The 19982-nt window shown below is 38.2% G+C and overlaps 3 protein-coding genes across 3 annotated transcripts; 2 read left to right on the forward strand and 1 right to left on the reverse strand.

Moving 5' to 3' along the window:
- The first annotated feature begins 5393 nt into the window (after window positions 1-5393).
- Window positions 5394-6288, forward strand: LOC131327571 (uncharacterized). The gene is made up of 2 exons (XM_058360723.1): window positions 5394-5784; window positions 5995-6288. Exons 1-2 carry the CDS (start codon window positions 5407-5409, stop codon window positions 6286-6288), a joined length of 672 nt encoding a protein of 223 aa, XP_058216706.1. The 5' UTR covers window positions 5394-5406.
- Window position 6289: 1 nt separating this feature from the next.
- On the reverse strand, window positions 6290-7576 carry LOC131327572 (protein ALP1-like; the record flags this gene model as incomplete). Its single annotated transcript, XM_058360724.1, has 1 exon — window positions 6290-7576. A coding segment is annotated over exon 1 (1131 nt), but the record flags the coding sequence as incomplete, so codon positions are not given.
- Window positions 7577-8682: 1106 nt separating this feature from the next.
- On the forward strand, window positions 8683-12718 carry LOC131327979 (protein SOB FIVE-LIKE 5-like). The gene is made up of 4 exons (XM_058361098.1): window positions 8683-9399; window positions 9812-9895; window positions 9985-10058; window positions 12227-12718. The coding sequence occupies exons 1-4, from the start codon at window positions 9004-9006 to the stop codon at window positions 12255-12257; spliced, it is 585 nt and encodes a 194-aa protein (XP_058217081.1). The 5' UTR covers window positions 8683-9003; the 3' UTR covers window positions 12258-12718.
- The last annotated feature ends 7264 nt before the right edge of the window (window positions 12719-19982 follow it).

Below are 19982 nucleotides of genomic sequence, written 5' to 3' on the forward strand. Positions count from 1 at the left end.
TAGTCATAATCTAAGTTGGAAAGGTGGATATATACTTGGCTGAATTATTATTATTAATTTTTTTTTTAGAAAGAGCAAGGAAATCATATTATCAAAAACCAAGTTGGGCAGGTGGAAATTGTGGAAGATTGGCTCGATTTTCAGGTTTCAGGTACTACCTTCCGGTCCAGACGGTCGTTGCACACGTCTGTCTCAAAATTTGAAACTTAAGGTTGTAGTTGTTTTCGTCCGGACGGATTCCCATTCTCTTCCGGACAGTCGGACGTGGTTTTGCGTACTGTTTATGTAAGGGCGCCCGGATGGACCTTAATTGCGTTAGACAGCCCGCGTCGATTTTGTGAAATTATAAATATCTGATTACGATTTTCAATTAATTGTGAGAGTTACACACTTTTAGAGTAGTCTAGAAAGCTTTGAGACACTTTTGTTTGTAGCTCTTTGAGCTTTCGTATTCGTGATCATGGTAAAACCATTTGATAGTGTGATTGGCCGTGTAGTAGATTTACATCACTAGTAAACCGAACCAAGTAAATCTTTGTGTCTCTTGTGTCTCTCTCTCCCTCCCTCCCTCCTGTGATTTGATCTCTCGTTCACAACTGGGGGTATTCGGCATGGGTGGAGAGAGCATCTGAAAGGTTGCTTCACCAAAGGTAATCACACACCGAGCCGGGCAATAAATGGCTAGCTACAACCCAATGCTACCATCAATGGAATTTCAATTCATTCTATTCAGGCGGCCGGCTGCCCGCTTTTTTTTATATAGCCGCATAACCATAACAAGTTCAAATGCCATACCAGACCAAGATCACTAGAAGTATAAAGGCCTTTCGTACCGTACCGTTGCGAATGGTGTCTTTACCGTCGTAAAAGGCTTTTGCATTGGGATTGGGACGGGAATGGAGTAGTGGCAATTGGTGGGATGTGAAAAACTTTTCATGTCGTGTCGAGGAGGTCCAGCATGGTGAATTTGCGATGGGCGAAGATGAGGTAATCGCGACAGGTATTTTTACCGACATAATGTGTACGAAAACATTGGTAGGTGGCAATTGCGAATTTGGTATCTTATCCCTTTTGGTACAGTTTTCTCGTCGCAAAAATAACTTGTCTTCTGCATAAAGAAAGTGCATCATCAATCTAACAAAAGTGTATCATCAATCTATTTTGTTAGATCAAACACATTCCCTATTCCAAATAAGTGAGCCTCTGAGACAATATGCCCAAATTTCCATCACCATCGGCTATGTACGCGACCGGCCATCTCTTCCCTACTCTAGCACCTAAAAACCAAAGAAACAATGTTCGAAACCGGATAATGTAACACCACAAAAGGTTGTACTAACTTTTTTTTTTTTTTTTTTTGCGTCCTAATAAAAGAAGAAAAAAAAACTCTTGCATCGGGAATTACTGTCGCAAAAACTCCCACTAAAAAGACATTACTCTTTTTGGAAGGCGAGAAAGGACAGCTAGTTCGCTCGAGCAAACGACATGAACGAAGAAAACTCTCACGTTGCAAAAACAAAAAAAAAAAAAAAAACTTTAAAACCCAAGCTCCTCGCCATCAAATTCGCTTCCGAAGGTGAAAACAAGCTGTCATGAATTCCATTTCCATAGAAGTTAGTATTTCAATGTTCATTTTTTTTTCCTTGGGAACAAGTGAAAACAGAGTGGTTAAGCAGAGCATTTTAGGTAGGAGTGCGTGCGCACGTGCGCACATGTATTGTAGAGTAAGTAAAAAATTGTGGAATGGGAATCCCACATGCAAACCCACGCACGTGCCTACATGTGTGTGTGAGTTCGTGTATTTACATGTGGTGGTTTTCATAAACACAGAGTCAAACTGGAGTGAAGTAGCACTGCATGCCATAAGCTCCCAAATTCCAATAAGTGAAGAGTGTGTGTGTATATATATATATGTATATATATATATTATTGTATTCAGGTAAGCTTTTGCGCATCTAGACTAATCTTGAGGGTCCGATTATACCGTCCGCTTGCACGGAGCCCTGTAAAGTCGAAGTCGATTTCCGCATGGACTGACCCCAAAAAAAATTGATAACATGTGAAAAAATTTCAAACTTCGAACAGGAGAGTGCAAACCCCTAAGACCCAAACCACCGCAAACCCATGGGGGTTTATACTATCTCCTCTGAGTTACAAGTACTGATGATGTCATATGCCCAGATTTCTCGGTACTATCTCCCTCCCTCAATCCACAGACTTTGGCCTTAATTAAACACACGCTTTTGCATAAGTATATATTACATGCTGTTCCATTGACTATTCTTCACCACAACTTTACAATTTATACTAACGGGGGAACAGCCCTAGCAAGAGTTATTTTTTTAATAGAATCTAGCTTCTCTGCGGTCTATTATTAGATTGCAAAGTGCCGTTCGCGTGATCTTAGCCGTCCAAAAGTGTTTTAAATAGAATTTGGCTTTTCTAGCTATAAGAGTTTTGTTAAAATCTGAACTGTTGAATGCAAAAATAAATTAATGACTACGATAAAACGGAAGAGGGCTAGAAGCTGGGCCCTTTTGAATATTGGTGTTGGGTATGGAAAACAGTTGTTTCAGCAAATTTATGTTGATTTCGATAATGGACTGAGCTTCTCTTTGTCTAATTGGAGAGGTCGAGTTAGGATCGGTGACCTACTTTAACTACCAAACACATTATTCATGCGAAAAATCAATTTGATATCGAATTGAATCACTTTTATTTTCCGAGATCTTACTTATGATACTATCCTCCTTATTAGAAGTGAAGCTTCTTTGAATGTTTTGAAATCTAGATAAAGTCTTATTTTGGAACTGATATGAACTTCTAAGATCATGAACCATGTAAGTATAAAAATACTTTCAAGTTTTTTTTCTTCTTCCGAAAATGTAATGTTCGTTGTTAACGGATAAAATTGTGAAGAGATTAATCGTTTGTGATAGTATGAGAATGCAAGATTGGAATTCTTCATTGTAGTTCTTGCCTTTTAGAAATGGAAGTGATAAGTATGTGGATTTTGTTTGGTTTGTGAAGCCTAATTTGTATTCGCAGTACGTAGGCCTACACTTTTGTTAGCTTATGTAGTGAGAGATATCCTAGAAAAACATTGTTGTAACTCTATTTCTTTGAAACTGCAGTGAAAAGATGTCATTGTTGCACGGAAACGTTAACGAATACAGAAAACGGCTGTGATTATTGCTTTGTAATTGAACAAATCACAGGAGAGAGAGAGAGAGAGAGAGAGAGAGAGAGAGAGAGAGAGAGAGAGAGAGAGAGAGAGAGAGAGAGAGAGAGAACAAGTAATTACAGAGACACAAAGATATACGTAGTTCGGTAACGAATACCTACTCCACGGGCAGTAAAACAATCCAAGATTTCACTGTACAGAAGAAAACAAATGCCCAAAGGGTTACAAATGAGATCTCTCAGAATTTCTCTCTTGCCTCTCACAGAAAAATATGTTGTGAATGTAATACAATAAGCTGAAAACGGCCTTTTTATATATGAATCTGTTCTGCGCCCAACTGCCCGGGCGAAAAATTCAGAGAGTGAGGGCCGACTTCAAGCAGCACGGACCGCCCGGATGGGATCGATTTCCGCCCGGGCGGGAAGTTTAGACAGCACACAGAAAAACTTCAAACAACTCTTAACAGTTTCAAATAGCTCCGAAACAGCCCCAAACAGCTCCCAACGGGATCCGAAGTTGAGCCAAAACGCTTCAGTCATCGGCCGTGAATGTAGGCATTCTTGTCAATCAAACCATGTATATCTTGGTGTTGTGGTTTATTGTATCATCGCTCTATTATGTATGGATGTTTGGTTTACTGCCCAACGTACTTGAACATATACGAATAAAAGGATTTTGAAATACCAAGGAGAAAGAAGCAAGGGTGTTGAAAACTGAGAAGTTACTTGAAGGAAAAACAAGAATTGGGTAACTTGAATATACATAAATTTTTTCGTATATTTATCCGTGCGTAGAAATATTTTTGTGATCGAAAGTTTTTTTTTTTTTAAACGACAAAAAATTTATTAAAAAACTTGATAAGGGTACATCAAGTGAGGGGAGAGAGATCCAATCAAAGGTTGAGAAACGGCCGAGGCCCAAAAACACAATTGAAAGTTGAAACCACAATTGTAAGTGTAAGGTGTTCTATACATCAAATCATCCAAACTATCTTCCGAAATTTCGAAGCACCAATGTAACACGCCCACGTGGTGCTTTCGAGCAATGAAAGAGCACCAAAAGAATTTGGGTTATGTTTACTAGGGAAATTTTGTATTCCATTTGTGAGAGTCCATCACAAAAAGTTGTGTGATTTTTGGATTAAAAAAATAAAAAATTCCCGTGTATATTTTTGTACCAAATTAAAACATCAATTAGTTCTTGAAATTGATGTCTAAAAGATTTTAAAATTATGAATAGAGGTAATTTATTTTCGTATCTAAATATTACACGGCTTTTCATAGTAGACTGAGAATCAATAAAGGAGGGAGTACGAAAAATGTGATTGTATAGTAGTGCCAAGGAAGATTATGATGTGTATGTATAGTCACCTGTTTGTGTCTGCCAAGGTGGGCGCAAAGACAAGCATCTGGAAATCAGAAGCCTCAGAGCATCCCCAATGGGGATGTAAAAGCAGGTGCTATACTTAAAATAGCACCGGATGCAAAAAAAAACCCCTCCAATGGGGATGTAAAATGGAACAAATCAGGTTGTAAAATAGCAGAGATGGAAAAGGAGATGGATATTTCCATCCCCACATAACTACAGCTATAATTGACAGGTCACCACCCAACTGAAAATACCAGAATTTTGGACAATCGGAGGTCACCTGATTTCGTCGAAAAGTCGTCGGAAAATGGAAGAACTCGCCGGAATCTGGTAGAGTACTCCGGAATCCGGAGATGACCATCCCTCACCCCGATTCTTGACGATCCATGGACGGCGCAGATGCATGCCGCCGGCGTGCCCTTCTGAAACCCTCGCCGGCCATGCCCTTCCGGCTGTGATTTCCTTCGGTTCAAAGAAAGGGAGAGGAGGGCTGGGTTCTACAAAACCAGAGAGAGAGAGAGAGAGAGAGAGAGAGAGAGAGAGAGGGAGGGAGGGGGGTGGGTCTGCTGCAGTAGAGAAAGAGAGAGAGAGAGAGGGTCATCTGGTTTTTTTTGGGAGGAGGCGTGTTCTGGGTTCGTAGAGAGAGAGAGAGAGAGAGAGAGAGAGAGAGAACAGATAAAGAAGAAAGATTAGAAAGACTGAGAGTAAAGTTGGGCCTGGGTTTGGGTGTGGGAAAGCAAATTCTGACCGTTTGTTTTTTTTTTTTTTTTTTTCCTTAATTAGGATCCGACCGTTGGTCACCACCAACGGATGAAAAAAATTCCAACGGTCATTTTTTTTTTCCTTGCTTATAAATGTGTGTTAGTAGGATTTTAGACAACAAAAAAAATTTTCATTCTCCACAAACACCCTCCAAAAAAAATAGTGTATCAATTATGGCAGAAGGAAGTCGTAGTGCGAGAGGAAAATCGTTCAACTCCGATCAAGATGAAGCAATTTGTAATGCTTACTTGTGCGTTAGTCAAGACCCGATTATCGGTACCAACCAACCACGATCTAAATTATGGGATCGGGTTGCAAAAAAATATACCGAATTCACAGGAGGTGATGTACGATCGGATGCTTCTATCAAGTCTCGATGGCAAGTCATCCAGCAAGCTTGCAACAAATATCGTGGGCATTTAAGGCAAATTCAAAGGCAACATCAAAGTGGAATGACAGAACAAAATGAGGTATTATTATTTTGTTAATAATATTATTTTGTTTTCATAAGAATTAGTTAATATTATTATTTTGATATTTAATTAAATTATTTTGTTAATAATATTATTTTGTTTTCATAAGAATTAGTTAATATTATTATTTTGATATTTAATTAAATTGAATTAGTTAATATTATTATTTTGATAATTAATTAAATTATTTTGTTATTATTTGTATAGATTGATCTAGCGAAGAGACATTACAAAGATACTGAGACTAAACCTTTCGCCAATTTGGATTGTTGCTGGGCAATCTTAGAACACAGTATGAAGTGGGCGGATTTAACCCCACCCCGGTCCGACCCAAGATCTTCACAAATGGATACAAGTTCGGTCCCGCTATCTCCTGATTTCTCTCAAAATCCAAACTTAGACTCTCCTGATTTCTCTCAAGTTCCAAACACATCGACTACATTGGAAGATAGCAATCCTAGCATCATGATCACGTTGGGTTGGAAGAAAGAAGTTCAGTAATTTCATCACTAGCATCATGATCACGTTGGTCTTCAATTATCATGTTATGCAAAATGACACATGTTTTCATGATGTAGCCTAGATCCACCTCATTCCAGAATCGCGCCGGTCCTCTCACAATTGCCCAGCGTGCTTGGAGTACGCCAAATGCCCTTTCAACATCCTTGCGACATGCCTCCTGCATCCTCGCAAAGTGTTGCTTCTTTCTTCCTTGTGGTTGAGAAATGGTTTGGACGAGAGTCGCCCATTTTGGATATATACCATCAGCAAGGTAGTACCCCATGTCGTACTGACTCCCGTTAACAATAAAATGGGCTGGAGGGGCACGACCTGCACTGAGATCATCAAAGAGATGAGATTGATCAAGCACGTTGATATCATTGAATGAACCTGGCATGCCAAAGAAAGCATGCCAAATCCACAAATCATACGATGCAACTGCTTCAAGTACGATAGTGGGTTTTCCGCTGCGGCCACTAAAGAAGCCATGGTAAGCAGTTGGACATTTGTCCCACTGCCAATGCATACAATCCAAGCTGCCTAGCATTCCAGGAAAACCACGTTGATTGCCCACATGTAGGAGCCTTGCAGTATCTGCTTCATTTGGTTTTCTCAGGTATTCTGCTTCAAAAATAGAGATAACGCCTCTACAGAAGCTTTGAAGAGACTCAACTGCTGTACTTCCCCCAATCTTGAGATACTCATCAAGACTATCAGCAGGCGTCCCGTATGCCATCATCCTCAGAGCTGCTGTCATCTTTTGGATACCAGAAAGACCTACAGCTCCCGTCGCATCATTCCTTTGGACGAACGTCACGTCATGCTCTTGGAGTTTGCCCAAGATCTTGTGAAATAAGGGTCGACTCATTCGAAAACGTTGCTGAAACAATTTTTCGTCATAGAGCGGATACTCACAAAAATAATCATCATTGAGTCGTTGGTCGGCAGCAACTCTGTCACGGGGGATCCAGGCTCGACCGCTTGTAGAACCAACATGACCTCCTTGTTGGCGTCTTCTTTGAAATTTTTGGTATTGCCTGGCCATGATCATTTGCACCATTGTAATCTCATCATCATCGGAGGAAGATCCGTCAAATTCTCCCAGTAATATTCTGTGGGTTAAATTGCTCATGATGATTTTTTTGGAAAGAGAAGACTGTATATAGATTTGAGTGTGAGAATGAATAATGGGGAGGATAGTATATATAGATGGTAAGTAAATGGTGTAGTTGAGAGTAGATAAGAGTAAATGACTGAAGTAAATGGTGTAGGTGAGAGTAGATGAGAGTAAATGATGTAGGTGAAAGTAGATGACAGTAAATGATGTAGGTGAGAGTAGATATAAGTAAATGACTATAGTAAATGGTGTAGTTGAGAGTGTGGAGTAAATGGATCAATTAAATGACGTGGTTGAGAATTGATGGGAGTAAATGGATGAAGTAAATTGTGTTACTGAAGTGGATGAGAAGTAAAAAAAAAGAAAAATGAGAAGGAAGTTTTTTTTTTTTTCCGAAATTTTTTTTTTTAAAGTTCTCGATTACCGGATACCAAAATTATTTTTCAACGGAAGTAGTATTTAAATTAGGATTAAGAAAGTTAAGGAAAATTAAGGAGGATGGAAAGTTAGTTAATTATCCATCTTTTTTTTACATCCCACCATTGGATAGGCATGGGTTCTATTTTACATCTAACCAACTTTTAACTACTTTTTACATCTAAAATAACTATACAACCACTTCTAAAATGCATCCCCATTGGGGATGCTCTCAGAAAATCTTACATCTCGAGCTTGAGTTTCACTTGCATGCTATCGATTCCTGTACTGCGTCACTACATTCGAATCTTTTTCCTGACTTTAATTTTGCAAAGTAATTGTCCATTGAGCCAAACAACGAGTTATAAAAAAAAAAACATCAGCGAGCTGAAATTCCTTATTTTAAGGAGCACCAGCAAATTATGAAAAAACCGTGTTTTCCTAAGACCTAAGTTGTATCTCAAGTGGTCGTGAATGAGCATTTAAAGGCGTCAATACATGAGAATTCAGGTTCAAATCGATGGAACGAAATTGGTCTGCTATAGTAATCTAGACTCTAGCAGTAACACACTAACATCCTACCGGGAAAAAAGATGAGAGAGAGAAACTTTACTGCTGCATCAGGGGATAGGTGCACGTCCCAATACTGAAGAAGGGAAGATGAACTTGTACCCGTTTTTCTCGCTAAGAGCGTACACAGAGCCTCGCTGTCTTGTTACCATGTGAACGAGTTGTGGCTCCTCTCTCTCTCTCTCTCCAACCTATACATACATACGTACTCTCTCTCTCTCTCTCTCTCTCTCTCTCTCTCTCTCTCTCTCTCTCTCTCTCTCCTACCTATACATACGTACATTTATTATCACATTCGTGACACACCCACACAGGACCCCCTCCCCTCCCCCAGCCCAACTGGCAAACTTTTGTATCCACTCACACAGAGAGAGCCGAATGGGTTATTGAATGACGACAAACCCAATCTAGGATTCTACTCCAGATTTCCTTTTGTTCTTTTTCCCGCAACAGTCCACTCCACTCCACTCCCCTCCCTAAATACCCAGTCTTTTCTTTCACTCCATAACCCACTCATTCATTCATCATTCTTCTCTCCTTTTCGACTACACAAGAAAGAAGAAAAAAAAAAACCCCTTGGGAGATCCTTCGCCAGAGGCTAGGAAGCCACAATGAATGGCATTTTAGCTGCTTCAGAGTGCAGCAGTGGTTGCGAGTCCGGTTGGACTCTGTACTTGGACCCCTCTTTTCTCACCCCATTTCCTTCACTCAAAGGCAATGACCTTGTTTACAGTAAAGGAAAAGTGGGAGATGAGGAGGAAGAAGAGGAGGAAGAGGACTCGTCTATGGTTTCGGACGCGTCTTCCGGGCCTCCGATTCTCCAGGAGGATTGTGAGTATGGAAATTCTGGCAATGGGTGCTTTTGTCGCGCACCCATTGAGGAGAAAAACAGGGGAAAGGGGAAGAAGAGCGGGGAGAATGGGCGTCGGAGATTCGAAGAACATTCTTCTTTACTTGATGACACGGCTAGCTCCCCTATCTTCAATTTCTCCCAACAATTGAACAATGTGAGGAAAAAATTGGTTTAGCGAGTGTTTGGTCTAATTTGTTTTGGTATTGTTGTCACTGTCAAAGTCGTTTTTAATCACCAAAACTCCGAAAAAGTTCACTAAAGACGAAAAAAATTTCTACCTGTTATACTTTCTTTTTATGTCTTTTAATTTTTTCTTCTAAATGAACTTTTTCTAACTTCCATTCATATGTTATTCTCTCAAGATTTTTCTTGAATTAATCGAAATTTTTAACGGGAGCTAAATAAAAGATCATTTTTTTTTACCTTGTGACGAATGGAATTTTTTGTTGCCAATCAAAGAAAAAAAACATCCTTGGACTCATTTCAGTAAACCAAACACCGTTTTACTCGCTACTGTTTTTTTTTTTTTCTTGGGAATAACGGTGGTGATTCTGAAAATGTGACAGAATAATTACACAGTACCTAGTAATCAAGCTTCAATGGAGAATATCTTGGATTTTTCAGAGAGTTGCTCTGGAACCCATTTTGAGGTATTTTTGGACTGTTTTTCTAATCTGTTTCTCTGAGTTGAGCATTGTATCAAACAGATAGTGTGCTTACCAAAAATGGGTTCTTGCAGGTGAGGTCTGCATTGCATGAGCCATTTGGTTTCTTCCAGTCTTCTCTCCCTGGAAACCAACTGCAGCAGAACCAGTTAAGCTTCGTTTCTTTTTGAACTTTTAATGCGTATTATAGAATGCGAAACCTGATAGTACTGTATACCAAGTCGCATATGTCGCGAAATCCTTGCGTTTTCGTGCAATTTCTATAAACTTCAAACCCTAGCTAGTCTTTCTTACTATGATTAAACTAAGTCCAGAACTTGGACGTATTTGCTGAACTACGTAAATCTTGTGTTCTCCGGTGTTAAGACTTTTGACATTTTTATTTTTCAGAACCTGTATTTGTGTTCCGAAAAATAAAAAATCGTTATTTATTTTGGTCGGAAATGTTGCATACATTTCTATTTGTTATCATGCAAATGTAGAGAAAGGGAAAGACAGCTATTCCCTTCGTACCATTAAATTTGTCCGGTCCGCAAAATGATGACTTAAAAATAATATAATTTTTGAAAAAAACTTTCAATAATTTATTTGATATCACTGAGTTCTTTTAGCTTATAAAAAAAGTTTAAATTTTTCTTTGAAAGAAATGCTTTATTTTTTAGTTCTCGTTTTGCAAATTGAACAAATTTTATGGGGGAAGGGAGTACTATTTTAATACATCTTAACAGAGGAGGTAGAGGTGTTATTCGGTCGGTTCGGTTCGGTTCGGGGTGGATTTGCTGCACCCCGATCGGGTTTGAGGTATATAATTCGGAAACCGATCCCGACCGGTATTAATTTTGGTTCGGTTCGGTTCGCGGTGAGTTCGGTTAGGTCGGGAATTTCGGGGTGTTCGGTCCGCCCGAAATGGGCCTTAGTTGGACCATTTCGGCCATTTTTAAAAACTAACAATAGCCTACGGGCTATGTTTGGGTCATTTTTTCACCCATATTTGGGCTATTTTCACATGCAGAAAGTCTATACACACATACAATCTGTGCACAGATTGTGCACAGATTTTGTTGTAGGACCCACCACGGGTCCCACACAAATGATCCGAGCTGTTCATTAAATGTAAAATATTTTTTCAAGGGTTCCCGTAAAAAATAATCTCAATCCGATACCTATAGATACTCGATCCAATCGTATAACTTTTCATTATCCGAAAATCTGAATGAAAAGTTAGATGGTTGGATGAAGCACCTATAAGTATTGGATTGAGCTTATTTTTTACGGGGACCTTTGAAAAAATGTTTTACATTTAATGAACGGCTTGGATGATTTGTGTGGGACCCGTGGTGGGCCCCACAACGAAATCTGTGCACAAAAATCTGTACCGGTAGCAGGACTCTTTCACATGTTTCTCACCCATATTTGGACAATTTTTAACCTTAAGTCAATCACCCATGTTTGGGCCATTTTTTCACATTTGGGCCATCGTAATTTGTACCTTTTTTTTTTTTTTTTTCAAATACGAATTGAAAAAAAAAAAAACATACAACAAGTATGCTCAAACAAGTACTCTTCCACCGTTTTTTTTTTTTCAATCGATTGGAAATATTTTCTACACTAGTGTATATAACTTGGAGGAGTTAAAGTAATTTAGAACAGAGAGAGCAATCGATTGGAAAATTTTGCAAAAACGTAAATAAATCAAGCAATGAAATTCCAAAAAAAAAAAAGTAAGAGCCAAAAGTTAACCATTCAAAATTTTGTTTGAAGTTAACAATTCAAAACAATAAGAGCCAGAAGATTAAAACAATTTATATAAATATATATAATATATATGGTTCGGTCGGTTCGGTCCTCGGTTGGTTCGGTCCGCATTCGGTTCGGTCGGTATAGATTTTCAGAAAACCGAGACCGAACCGACCTAGGTTCAGTTCAATTCGGTCCACCCCGAACCGAAAAAAAACTCCCTTGGACCGACCGAAGAACGAACCGATTGGTCAGTTTTTTCGGTCTTTTTCGGTCCGGTCGGGTTCGTAACAGCCCTAAGAGGAGGTATGAAATCCCACTTTGGATCCTACGTCGGTGTGGGATATGAACGCCCTCTGAAAATCTAATCCGTCTCAAAGTGCAACACCAAATACCGGATGGATTCACGGACCCTATGAAGCGAAATTGCGTCTCCTAACCTGTCTCCAAATCCTCCAAACAAACGAGCCCGTAAATCTTTTTCTGTTAGGGCTCCCCAAATTCCTGCAATGCCTCCGACGCATTGTTCTATATTTCTCAATATTTTTTAACGAACTTTGAATATGTCCTGATTTACAGGTGGTTTAGAGAGAAGATGGGGATGAGATGAGGAGATTTCCAAGCAGAGCTGCTGTTGGGTGATGGAAGACTGTTGTTATGGGAGTTGCTTAATGCTTAGAGAGAGAAAAAGGATAGTAGGAGGGATCCGGGGACCCTGTAGTGCACCCTTGCAGTACAGGGTGCTAGGTCCATTGTACGAGAGTGTCATCAAAGCGAACGGAATTGGATGTTGCGCTACAGGGTGCTAGGTCCGTAGTAGAGAGTGTTTATCAAAGCAAAAGGAATTGGATCTGCAAAAGGGATATTGTTTTTTTTTTTTTTCCCTTTTTCCTTTTGTTTTTGCTGTCAATGAAGTGGGAAACAGCCTGAGAGAAAAAAGAAGAGGGAAATAAATTTCCTGTTTCCTTAAGAATTTAATTTCCTTGTTGATGAACAGTGGCTACATATGAGATGATCTAGTGTTTTGGACAGTCAGTCTCTGTGCAGCCATGCCTAAACCATTGTTTTTTCATGAAAGTCCCATTCTCTGTTATGTTTGCATGGAGATTTCGTCGAAGGCCACATAACGGCACTGGACACCGACACCCTTTGAAAACAAGTGTTTGATACTCAAATCCGAAGTGTATTTTTCAACATATTTTGTTTGGACACTCAGAAGTAGGCTTGTCAATGAGCCGTATCCGATCCTGATCCGACAAATCTGAATCCGATCCGAAAACTTTTTTACTTCAAAAATTTAACAAAAAAAAAATTTTCCAAAAAAAAAATTTAAAAAAAAAATATAAGTTTAAAAGGGAAAATTTAAAATAAAAATACAACTTCTTAAACATTTTTTTTTTCCAAAATAAAAAATTTACAGCTTTTTTTAAAAAAAAAGTTCGGATTGGATTGATAACAGATTTAATCCGATCCGATCCGATCCGATCCGAATCCAATCCGATCCGTATTTGGATTACCGGATTATCGGATCAACATTATCGGGTTCGGATCGGATTTTTCGGATCGGATTCGGTCCATTAACAGGTCTACTCTGAAGACACTCTAAAATATGCTCTAAATGCTCTTGGGACACTGGTTAAACAGGTCGGGGGTGTTAACTAAAACAATTAACTCTAGTGATAAAGAAGGGAATTTTTTATAATTGTGGGACGGATGATTGCTTATTAATTATAAAGACACTTAAATGTTGAAATGGTTTTTGTTGAAACATTTTTATGCATGAGGTAATGACAAATAAGATTTAAGGGATATGTTAAATATTTATGATTAGAGCCTTAGTTTTCTATGTTTTTATTCATATAGTACTAGTTTTCTTTACCCGAATTCATATATTACATATATATTTTAACGATGTGTTTCCAATGTGTCGCATCCTCTATTTTTATAAAAATTCACGTGTCGGTGTCTTGTCACATCTTGGTACCACCTCACTTAATCTCAATCTTCAGCTGGTATAGTCCAAACTGCAAAGTAACACAAGTGGGGTTGGCTAAATCCGTTGGGAGAAGCCCTATATCTGTGTAATTAGAACAATCATTGATAAAACATTTACCAACAAACAATGATTAGCAAGACTCTGGCTCTAATACAGACAAGTCCTCAATGTCTCAAAATTTCCAGACTGGAGGGGTTTCATCCTAATATAAGGCTGCGTTTGGTTGACTAGAATGAAAGTTAAAATGGAATGGTATATCACTAGAAGACAATCAAAGAATACTACAAAGGGATCAATTATTCACCAAGTTAGGTGAAAGATCACAGTATTAGAGGCCAAAGAATAATCATTCTATTGAAAAATAAATAAAATTTGGCAGGATGAATTTAAGTGTTTGGTCGAGTAAGAGTGTGGCAGCTATTTACTTGGTCTAGTAGGAATGGCAAGAAGTAAATTGCTTACCTTTCTGAGCTTGTAGGTTCTATTTTCATTGCCAACAACTGAAAGTTTGCCAGTCGTCAATTTTAGAGTCCGAGATTCGTCCAAGTGCGTGTAAGTTGATCCGAACACTTAAATTTAAGAAGAAAAAAAACTCTAGCAAAATACAAGAAAATGGGGGAGGATGATGAGGGTATAATGGGTGATGGGCAATCATATCATAGTACAGAGATGATGAGGAAATGCCAAAGGTAATGTTGGAATATTTCATATGCATCTTCATGACCCTTTTTTAAAGTCCAGAGATCCTGCCTCAGATCTTCCTGACCTAACCCAACATGCTCCATTTACTTTTATATATTCTCTCATTTGGAAGGATCTTATTTATTCAAGTAATTTAGTAGTAGTATTTATGTTAGCATTTTGCCCCCTCCCTAGTCTGTCTGCTTTGAAGCTGCCATTGGACTTGATGTCATACACAATTATATGTAAATCTTAATCATATCTTGATTTATTTTTCCAAGTTAACATAAAGGACGAGGAATCGCTCGAAGGTAGGGTTGCTTTGGATTCGTTCTTGTAAGATAAATCCCAGCTATATATATATATATATATATATATATATATATATATATATATATATATATATATATATATATATATATATATGTATGTATGTATGTAACCGACACAGATTACAATCGCGGAGTAAGTCAGTGTAGGCACACGAGTTGAAACACAAAACTTCTAGGTTTATGGTTGGAACGGCGTACATATGACTATTTCTCCGACAAACCTTGTGCTATATATGTAGCCGACCCAAATTCTTATAACGAATACGTTCCTAAATTCTATGATCCAGCCACCTGTTCTTTTTTCTCATTTTGTATTGTCAAGAACAGCAATGGAAGTCTTTTATGAATTCAAAAAGGGCTAAGAAAGAAATTGGGAGGAAATCTGAGGACATAGTAAACAACTGTACAAGATGAAGGGTTAAACTCTGTCATCTAGGATAAGAACCTAAAAGGTATGGGAAGAGCATTTCTGTCCTACCAAACACCATCAAGACAAACCTCTCAGTCCTATGCAAAACAGAAGAAGAGTGCAGAGCCTAAGATCACTCACTTCTTTCAAGGCCGCGTTTGGTTGTCCGTAATGTGTGCTTATAGTATAAATACGATGACTGAAATCAAATACCCAATAGTCTTATGTCGTGATAATCCCATACAAATATTACTTATAAAAATAAAATAAAAAAGATAGTCCCATACAAATGTTTGAAGAAATTCAAAAAGTTCATCCAGGAAATATACTTTTAGCAAGTTCAAATTCAACATTTTCGGTTTTATAGATCGAGCCTGAAATTTTAGAGTGCTCAGAGGGCGGGATCTACAATTTTTACCTAATTCGAGGAGTATTCCTGCACATTTCCAATATAGAAACTATAGAAGTCCAAAATCACACTCTCATTCTTGTTCAGGATTTTTGCCATCCAAACTGAACCTCATCGATCATTTCTCATGACAAAAGTCTCCCCCTATCTTTAACCAAAAGAAAAAAAGTCTTTCCCTATCATATCCCTAGTGTGGACTTTTAATCCTTATCTCTCCCATTCTCTAGTTTTTCTGACCAGGGTATGACTCTAAACTCTGTCCAAGGCATGTGATATGATTCAGTGTGTGTACACAAACTTAGTGCCCAATCTCTGCCACATGATCCACTGAGATTTGGCCTTTGGATCACACAAATGGATAGTTCTAACATAGAATGAAGCCAGCCAGCTACAGCATGGGAAATTCTGGTCTGAGGTGGCCCATGATACTAGATTTTACAAGATCTACATGAAACGACAAGCAATGGTAGGGTTTCTAATGGGTACACAATTCATTTTCTTTTCACCTCCACAAATTCATGATTAACTAAGCGTCTTATAAACTTTGATTCAACATGAATTCTGTTTCTTTTTGGAGTGTCAAAGATAATTTTAACTAGGGGTTGGCACAGTAATAGTTACCCGATAATCAGGGCCTTAGGAGACCTTTGGTCTAGGATTCGACTTACATCCGCATGCTATCAATACCCGTGTTGGTCCAATCTATAATGGACTTTGCTCCGGCTTTAATTGCCCCTTCCTAATGGACTGTGGGATTCGATTCCCGAATTAGTCAGTCCAGTGGAACGGATACCGATTTACCAAAAAAAAACAAGATCATTCTACCATCAGAAGAAAAAGAGAAACCAAAAGCAAGCTATTCTCTGTGGTGTTGCAAATCTCTAGAACACAGAGTACAATGGTCCATCAGGATTTCGAAAAGGATGTGAAAACGTAATGTTCTTCAGAATAAGGTAAAACTTAGCTCGAAACTTCAACTCAAAACCAAACAAGAACCTCACCGTCTTTGTACTTTTACTGATTGGTTCCTAACAGGATATGCATGCACAGAGACAGATTTTACAACCATCTTGTTGGATACAACGTTAGAAAGGCATCGGCTCAATTTACATTTGTGGGATGATACAACGTAACATCTGTCTTCGATTTACTTGGTACAAAAGTTCAAAGGTTAAATAACTTCACATCCTTCGTGTTTTGGGACCTTGAGAGCATATACGGGAACAATATCGTTATTAAACAAACTTCGCATCCCTGGCGTTTTGGGACCTTGAGAGCATAAACAGGAACAATTTACTAATCAGACTGCACAAAAAAATTCTGTATATATAGAATGATGAGGCAGACTTGCATTTTATTGTTAGAAGCCAAAATATCCCTCGAGATGACCAATAAGTTCAAATGTCCCTGTCACATCATTCTGGTTATCTATTGTACTCGAAATCATAAAACAATAGCATCTTCAATATTGTGATGGTTTGAGATATGATCTCAACTACATTGATACAGCTGGAACCCATGATATGGTTCACTGAACTTGGGACCTTCTTGACAAGAAGAAACCCATAGGACCACAGGTTGGTCTCTGATTATCAAAGGCACAAGTAAAGGGGAGAGGAACCAGATGGCAGATGTTAGGGCATAGGTGCACTAACAGAAAAAGGCTCATAATAATTGGATGGGCAGCCAGATGGCTCCAAAATCCGACCATGAGGCATTTTGAAAAAAGCTTTAAAATGGATCAATCAACACTAGCCCAGGGAAAGTTTTCCAAACACATCCCTCTAATTGTAGTCATGTGATCACCACATGAAGGAAACTGCGATGTCATTTGTGTCATAAGAAGGAAAAGAGAGATTTTCCAAGCATTTTCACCCACAAAATTTCCCTCTAGCAGGGTTTTAAATAAAGGCCGTTACTATCGTACCGGCTATTACGTAACGGGACTTTGGACCTCCAATACCGTTATTTACTTGCATATCGGCCAATATATGACCGTACTACTGATACCATTACATTTCCTGATATCGTTAAAACCCTGCCCTCTAGATATTTGAAATCATAGATCATCACAATCTTGCCTATTCCCTGGCTATTTCCATTGGTAACTTGAGAACCCAAATTTGAGTCTGCAAATTACCACCTGTATTTGCGTACTCTTTTAAACGTATGAAATGCCCCGTCTTAGTAAAATTCAGCTAATGACAACGAAACATATTTTGTAACACGCTTATACAATAGAACTATGCGTAATACTCCCATGTCATGCATGAACAACTATGACCCTCTGCAAAGAAAGTAAAACAAAGAACGTAAACTTTTCACAGTGGTCCCGTGATATGAGATGAGGTGAATCCCACATACACATCTATTCATTCCTGACACTCCTAAAGGAGACAATGTAACATAGGTTACAGCAAAAGTCTTTCATCCAACTCTTGTTGATAATTGAGCAGGGCAATACTTGGGTTATAGCACTGAAAGTTGATGAGCTTCTTGGTTTTGAACTCCTAATGGCTTTGGTGATGAAGCTCAGACAATGGTCAGGGCTTTGAGGTAAAATGACAGAATACGAGACCTGACTGGCTGACTCAACTAAGCACTCGTTCATTCAGTCATCTCATTCACAGCCTTAGTAGGATGCACGGGATCTGGAGCAATCCTAGATCACAATGTTTCAATTCTAGCAGTCGAAAAAAAGAGAGGAAAGTCCACTTTGACCCCCTGTGGTATGGGCCATGTGCGGATACACCCCCTATGGTTTAAAAGTGTGCACATAACCTCCTGTGGTTTTAAAATTGTGCGGATAGACCCCCTGCCGTCATGTTTTCCGTCCATATTAACGGAGGTGTATCTCACACGCCTCTAGAATGTAATCTGAGTCGTTCATAATGTATTAAATAAACAATAGAATATCTCTGTAAAAATTCATCTCGATCAGATATCAATAACCCAGTGATCTAATTTGTGGTAAATTCAAATTGGAAAATTTAATTTCATAAAAAAATTGATTCGACCATGAACTTTTCATTTTTTGATTGACTTGAATTTTGGCATAGATGTAGTATGCGTCAAACTCTACAATATCAACGGTTTGGATTCAATTTTTGGTATAGGAGATGGTGCGGTTAGATTTAAAAAAGAAAACGAATCAAGGGAGATGATGAGGGTATATCGGTCTTTTAAAGTTGTGTCCGTTAAAATAGATGAAAAACATGACGGCAGGGGGTCTATTCGCACAATTTTAAAATCACAGGAGGTTATGTGCACACTTTTAAACTATAGAGAGTGTATCCGCACATGGCCCATACCACAGAGGGTCAAAGTGGACTTTCCTCAAAAAAAGACCCGGCTTATTCAGGTAATAACTTCTTAAAGCACATAGCCAGGCTAGCTGGAGTCCATTGTCAGGCACAAGAGGGATTATCAGCTGAAAGTTTACAGGACAGGAGGATATGGATGGCAGGAGAACAAGAAAGAATTGGACACTGAACAATCCTATTCGGGTATCATGTCCGCTAAACCGATAGTTCATTTTCTCAGAGTTTTCATTGTGGCTGTCGACAGGCCAAGAGCCAAGGCATTGACCTTGTTAGGAACTTGAGCTGGACCTTGTGGCTGATATGTTCTTTCAGCAGAGTTTCATTACAACCCCATGCTGTAATAGTTTTCTAGTAGCAGACTGCCAATTCTAGGAAATATATAAGAAAGGACAAAGTTATGGTACACAGGGTATACCGTATGTCTAAATTATGACAATTTGTGATTTTCATTATGACAATTTTTGGTTTTCTAATGCATATTTTTTATGCTAGTTACAACTTCTATTTTAAAATTTACCAGTTGAACAGGTCATTAGTAGGTTACCTATAATTAAAAAATATTGCTATTATGTATCCATAATTATTCGTACCAGAAACCATAATACTTGTACCTCAACCAAATATATGTGTACAATATCACAAATTAAATAATGCTACCCACAAATGTTATGACAACACTATAAATTGGCATTATCTTACCATAATGAGTCATACCAAAAATTCTTTGACACGTATGATATTTCGTAATAAAATCAAAATATGTCGTACCAGAATCAACAATTGTTATATCCAAACAAAATACATGTGTAAAATACCATAAATTTAGTAAAATAACCAAATTTGTTATGACAACACCTAAAATTGTCATTTTCTTACCACAACGTATCGTATCAAAAGAAAACATATTTAAATACTACAAATTATATAACAAATCATAATTATTATGATAATACCATAATTTGGCATTTTCATGTCCACAACTGTCATAACAAAGAAAATTGATTAAAATATTCCGTAGCAAGACTAAAATACCACAAATTTAGTAATATAACCAAATTTGTTATGACAACACCATAAATTGACGTTTTCATACCCACAACGTGTCATATAAAAAAAAATCAATCGGAATGTTCAGTTAACGATAGTTATAATTAGCAAAATACCAAACTACAAATTTAGTAATAT

The sequence above is a fragment of the Rhododendron vialii genome, chromosome 5a, assembly GCF_030253575.1.
Source record: "Rhododendron vialii isolate Sample 1 chromosome 5a, ASM3025357v1".
Classification (NCBI taxonomy): Eukaryota; Viridiplantae; Streptophyta; class Magnoliopsida; order Ericales; family Ericaceae; genus Rhododendron; species Rhododendron vialii.